The sequence below is a fragment of the Salvelinus fontinalis genome, unplaced genomic scaffold (genome assembly GCF_029448725.1).
Source record: "Salvelinus fontinalis isolate EN_2023a unplaced genomic scaffold, ASM2944872v1 scaffold_0074, whole genome shotgun sequence".
Classification (NCBI taxonomy): Eukaryota; Metazoa; Chordata; class Actinopteri; order Salmoniformes; family Salmonidae; genus Salvelinus; species Salvelinus fontinalis.
This window is the reverse complement of record NW_026600283.1, coordinates 542228-548130: the sequence shown is the minus strand read 5'-3', so window position 1 is coordinate 548130 and position 5903 is coordinate 542228. Positions and strand designations below refer to the sequence as shown.

Below are 5903 nucleotides of genomic sequence, written 5' to 3'. Positions count from 1 at the left end.
GCTTGAACTCTCAGTATTTGTAATAGATTTGTGCCCCTTAAATATTTACTTAGTATTATGTGCAAATGTAATACAGTTGTTTGTAGGATTACATAATTGTTGTAATTTAAATAAATAATGTATTTATGAAAGCTGTATCTGTAAAATCATTTATTTTCTGTAGTAAAAATGTTACAACCTTGTAGGCCTACAGGCCAGATTAATTAATTATTCAGCTGTTTTGATAAGGACTAACTTTTCATTGCTTTTGTTGTTCTTCATTTATATTTTATTCACATGTTTGTCATATTTTACAATATACATTGTAAACATTACATTATAAACCTATTGAACATAGATAGCTATGGTCTGATATGGTCTATGATTATTATTTTTTTTGTGCATTTCTGTGGCCCTGGCCTCATCCATCTCGTCGGCAGTGTATAGGCGCCACCCTGTGGCAATTTGGCGAACTACAGCACAGGACAGGAAAAGAGAAAATGACTTACCTTCAGTTTATTTACAATACATAGCTACAAAGAAAAGCAAGGATGCAGTATAAAACCAGCGCTCTCTTACAATACCACTTATCTAACGTAACTAGCTTCTCAATAAAATACCTAGGCAAATATCCCAATATGTAAGAAGGTTTCTATATCATTGTTACCACCAGTAATATGCACAGTCACGGTGGCCGAGAGGTTAAGGCGTTGGACTCGAAATCCAATGGGGTTTCCCCGCACAGGTTCGAATCCTGTTCGTGACGATTGTTCGCTTTTAGTATTTGCAGTTGTATTAAAGAAAACACGGCAAGTATATCGACAAAACCAACTTCTGCTTAAATAGGCTTATTTGGATTTCGAAATGGCTATATGGAGAATTTATGCTTTATTATGGGGGAATGAGCTCTGAACGTAACACGCCCCCTTGATAAACATGTGTTTTTCTCGTCTCCCTAATTTTGACAGCTGTAAATTAATTAGAACCTGCTTTGAACGATTTCCACCATCACTACTCGTCTCGCTTTAGTGACTTTAATCAAATATGTTCGCCAGTGTGCCAAACGATGATCAATTCTTGATAAAAGACATAAAGTCGGGATTGAAGAATATAAATGTAATCTTTATCGTGTTGGAAATGGGTGAGTGGTGAATGACAGTAAAATGTTTGTTTTATTTTTTTTAAATGATGTGTTTCATTTGGTGATGAATGAATGAATGCAAACTTTGTTCACTCTCTCATTCCCTCCACCTGAAGGAAGGGTAACTAAAACAAAGGATGGGCATGAGGTTCGCTCCTGCAAGGTGGGGATCATTTCCTCATTATTTTCGCTCTCTCCTTCATGCAAACCTTCTCTACCTCTCTCCTGTAAAGTGGGATAATTGCTCTCTTTCACAATCCTTTTCTATTCTACTCCCTCTCCCCTTTTCTCCCTCCCTCCCTCCGCTGTCAGGTGGCTGATAAGAGTGGGTGCATCACCCTGTCTGTGTGGGACGAGTTGGGTGGACTCATCCAGCCAGGAGACATCCTCCGTCTCACACGAGGGTATCTATCCAGACAGACAGACAGACAGACAGACAGTCATTTATTTGGTTTTGTCGCTCACTCTGTCAATTCTAATGTCAATATACAGTGTTGTAATGATGTGCAAATAGTTAAAGTAAAAAAGGGAAAATAAAGTATGGGTTGTATTTACAATGGTGTTTGTTCTTCACTGGTTGCTCTTTTCTTGTGGCAACAGTTATCTTGCTGTTGTAATTGCACACTGTGGTATTTCACCCAATAGATATGGGACTTTATCAAAGTTGGATTTGTTTTCGAGTTCTTTGTGGGTCTGTGTAATCTGAGGGAAATATGTGTCTCTAATATGGTCATACGTTTGAAAAGGTTAGGAAGTGCAGCTCAGTCTCACTCTCTCTCTCTCTGTCGTCTGTCTGTTTCTCTCTCTCGTCAGCTATGCATCCCTGTGGAAGGGCTGTCTGACTCTTTACACAGGCAGAGGAGGAGACCTGCAGAAGACAGGAGAGTAAGACACACAAACGGTTGGCTTGGATGTTAATGTGTTGTAGATTTAGGTAAGGTATTGATCTGTGTTGTATTGTAGTTTTTGCATGGTCTTCTCTGAGGTGCCAAACTTTAGTGAACCAAACGCAGAGGTACTGGCCCAGGCCAACAGGCCGGTGAGTACACACACCAGAATGATCTATACATTTTATTATACATGTTATTTTCTACATCTCCCCTCCTCCCATCACCTCTTCCTTTCTCTCTGTTCATCTCATCCTCCTCTCTCCAGTCTAAAGTTGAGTCCCAGAACAGTTCTTCTGTCAGTCAAAGCTCCACCCCCTCAGTCCCCACCCACACATACTCTTCCAATGAATGCTCTCCGCTCTCCCAGAATCCAACCTATGGGAGCACAGGACGGCAGAATGGGCGAGGCAACGGAGGTCCTGGGCAAGGCAACGGAGGTCCTGTCACCGACCCTATGGGCAACAGCAGGGACCCACGGCAAGGGCTAAAGAGGAAATGATGCTGGTTTCAAATCAACACGTATCTTGGGCCTAACTGTATTTTTATTTAGCTAATTAAATCATTGTTGTTAACATGGCCATCATTTTCTAAGGAAGATAACATGTTACACATTTCTTTCAAATAAATAAATCATTACTAAAAGATTTTGGGAGTTTGAAGTAAAGTTAACTCACTCGAACTGTTTCAACACGGTCCATACCGGCAGATAGCCTGCCCCCCTTTCATTTGCAGTAGGTAGTAGTTGTTTCTTGGAAAGAGGCAGAAAAGAGTGAGACCAGGTTAGAGGACTTTCTCATTAATATTTCTGGAACACTGCAGATTCTAGAGGATGCATGTGAGAAAATGTCCTTACATATAAATCACACAGAGGAACAACACCCGACCACGCACATCCAAGAGAGATACACCTACTCATTCAAGGGTTTTGCTTTATTTGTACTGTTTCTACATTGCAGCCATTGGAAGTCCATAGTCACTCCTCCCAACAAAATCATGAGAGACTAGCTCTCTATGAGTCCAGTAGGCTATAAAAGTCATGTGAGAGACTAGCTCTCTATGAGTCCAGTAGGCTATAAAAGTCATGTGAGAGACTAGCTCTCTGAGTCCAGTAGGCTATAGATGTCATGTGAGAGACTAGCTCTCTATGAGTCCAGTAGGCTATACATGTCATGTGAGAGACTAGCTCTCTATGAGTCGAGTAGGCTATACATGTCATGTGAGAGACTAGCTCTCTATGAGTCCAGTAGGCTATAAAAGTCATGTGAGAGACTAGCTCTCTATGAGTCCAGTAGGCTATACATGTCATGTGAGAGACTAGCTCTCTGAGCCCAGTAGGCTATAAAAGTCATGTGAGAGACTAGCTCTCTATGAGTCGAGTAGGCTATAAAAGTCATGTGAGAGACTAGCTCTCTATGAGTCCAGTAGGCTATAAAAGTCATGTGAGAGACTATCTCTCTATGAGTCCAGTAGGCTATAGATGTCATGTGAGAGACTAGCTCTCTGAGCCCAGTAGGCTATAAAAGTCATGTGAGAGACTAGCTCTCTATGAGTCCAGTAGGCTATAGATGTCATGTGAGAGACTAGCTCTCTATGAGTCCAGTAGGCTATACATGTCATGTGAGAGACTAGCTCTCTATGAGTCGAGTAGGCTATAAAAGTCATGTGAGAGACTAGCTCTCTATGAGTCCAGTAGGCTATACATGTCATGTGAGAGACTAGCTCTCTATGAGTCCAGTAGGCTATAAAAGTCATGTGAGAGACTAGCTCTCTGAGCCCAGTAGGCTATAAAAGTCATGTGAGAGACTAGCTCTCTATGAGTCGAGTAGGCTATAAAAGTCATGTGAGAGACTAGCTCTCTATGAGTCCAGTAGGCTATAAAAGTCATGTGAGAGACTATCTCTCTATGAGTCCAGTAGGCTATAGATGTCATGTGAGAGACTAGCTCTCTGAGCCCAGTAGGCTATAAAAGTCATGTGAGAGACTAGCTCTCTATGAGTCCAGTAGGCTATAGATGTCATGTGAGAGACTAGCTCTCTATGAGTCCAGTAGGCTATACATGTCATGTGAGAGACTAGCTCTCTATGAGTCGAGTAGGCTATAAAAGTCATGTGAGAGACTAGCTCTCTATGAGTCCAGTAGGCTATACATGTCATGTGAGAGACTAGCTCTCTATGAGTCCAGTAGGCTATAAAAGTCATGTGAGAGACTAGCTCTCTGAGCCCAGTAGGCTATAAAAGTCATGTGAGAGACTAGCTCTCTATGAGTCCAGTAGGCTATAGATGTCATGTGAGAGACTAGCTCTCTGAGTCCAGTAGGCTATAAAAGTCATGTGAGAGACTAGCTCTCTATGAGTCCAGTAGGCTATACATGTCATGTGAGAGACTAGCTCTCTATGAGTCCAGTAGGCTATAAAAGTCATGTGAGAGACTAGCTCTCTATGAGTCCAGTAGGCTATAGATGTCATGTGAGAGACTAGCTCTCTATGAGTCCAGTAGACTATAAAAGTCATGTGAGAGACTAGCTCTCTGAGCCCAGTAGGCTATAAAAGTCATGTGAGAGACTAGCTCTCTATGAGTCCAGTAGACTATAAAAGTCATGTGAGAGACTAGCTCTCTATGAGTCCAGTAGGCTATAAAAGTCATGTGAGAGACTAGCTCTCTATGAGTCCAGTAGGCTATAAAAGTCTGAGATAAAGTATGCCTATGCTAGTTCAGCATTTGAGTAAAAGTTCACAGAAGATTCACAAGTTAACTAGCCTACATATAAATTCAGCCACGACTAAAAATGAAACTGAAAGTCTGTCAATGTGGGTGGAGACAGTATTTCTGTAGTAGCCAGAAGGTTTTTCATTCGGTTAGTTTGCAAAGACAATGGACAAATACAGACCGAGTGCCTGAGAGAAGTTTGAGGTGTTAGCTGCTAACGATTGCTCCACAATTAGCTACAGACACATATCCTTACTGGTTTGAGAGGCTTTCACTTTTAACAACTGTTGTCAGACCAGTCATGCTTGACGAGGGTGTACGCTATGAGGCCCTATCAGTGGCAATGGGAGCCACGGTGAGGCCCTTGTCCGACTTTCAGAGGAACAACCCTGGCAAGACACCTGAAAACCTTTTGACTGTGGAAGGCTTTCTCATCGGTTCTGTCCTGGGCGTCACCTCTCTCCTGCAGTGGCTCAACCCTGTCTCATGGTTGACATGGGGGTTATCAGTGCTTTTCTTCAGCGAGGACAAAACAAAGGCAACCAACACCGAACTCTTTGTGGATGAGGAAAAATTCTTCGATAGGAAGTTCGATTATGACTTCACCGACATTTCCGACTCTGAGAGTTTTGTGAGAGGCGATGAGGGTTACAAGCGACCGTGTGGATGGAAACGGATCGCGTTGAAGGTTCTGGACAAATACGGAGATAACACTTGGCTCGGTCCAAATGGGATTCGGACATACTCGGAACCCGGGGAGTGGCCAGTGTCATATCACGGTACCAGCGAGGACGGGGCTAAAGGCATCATCCAGTCCCACTATAAAGTAGGAGATAGGCAGCTCTACGGGCGAGGGATCTACTCCACTCCTGACCTCAGCCAAGCCAGCGGCTACGCTAGAGACTTTGTGTCGAAGACAAACGGGAAAAACTACAGGATGGTCCTTCAGAACCGCATCAACCCAGCCCAACGGAAAATCTGTAAGAGAGTTGACTACTGGCTTGTTCCAGTTAATGACGGCACATCTGAGGAAGAAGGGAGGAGGATTGTGGAGCGCTCCATCCGCCCTTATGGGATTCTGCTGAAGGAGATGTGAAGGGACGTGTGATAAGAGAAGGTAAACCAAAGTCATAGGGAAGGTGTAAATTGCATACTCCTCGCGTCCTCTTTCCCTGTATCTTTCTCAAA

The 5903-nt window shown here is 42.9% G+C and overlaps 1 protein-coding gene and 1 non-coding gene across 2 annotated transcripts; both read left to right on the top strand.

The window, feature by feature from the left end:
• The first annotated feature begins 466 nt into the window (after positions 1–466).
• On the top strand, positions 467–2631 carry LOC129842914 (SOSS complex subunit B2-like). Its single transcript, XM_055911615.1, has 6 exons — positions 467–1120; positions 1237–1283; positions 1433–1524; positions 1934–2005; positions 2084–2159; positions 2276–2631. The coding sequence occupies exons 1-6, from the start codon at positions 1024–1026 to the stop codon at positions 2507–2509; spliced, it is 618 nt and encodes a 205-aa protein (XP_055767590.1). The 5' UTR covers positions 467–1023; the 3' UTR covers positions 2510–2631.
• trnas-cga (transfer RNA serine (anticodon CGA)) lies at positions 664–745 on the top strand. The gene has a single exon. It is a non-coding gene; the product is annotated as a tRNA-Ser (tRNA).
• Positions 2632–5903: the final 3272 nt, after the last annotated feature.

Coding starts and splice junctions, on each gene's coding strand:
- LOC129842914 (XM_055911615.1), top strand. CDS start 1,024: ATGTTCGCCAGTGTGCCAAACGATGATCAATTCTTGATAAAAGACATA. Junction 1,121..1,236: donor CTTTATCGTGTTGGAAATGG/GTGAGTGGTGAA, acceptor CTCCACCTGAAG/GAAGGGTAACTAAAACAAAG. Junction 1,284..1,432: donor ATGAGGTTCGCTCCTGCAAG/GTGGGGATCATT, acceptor CTCCGCTGTCAG/GTGGCTGATAAGAGTGGGTG.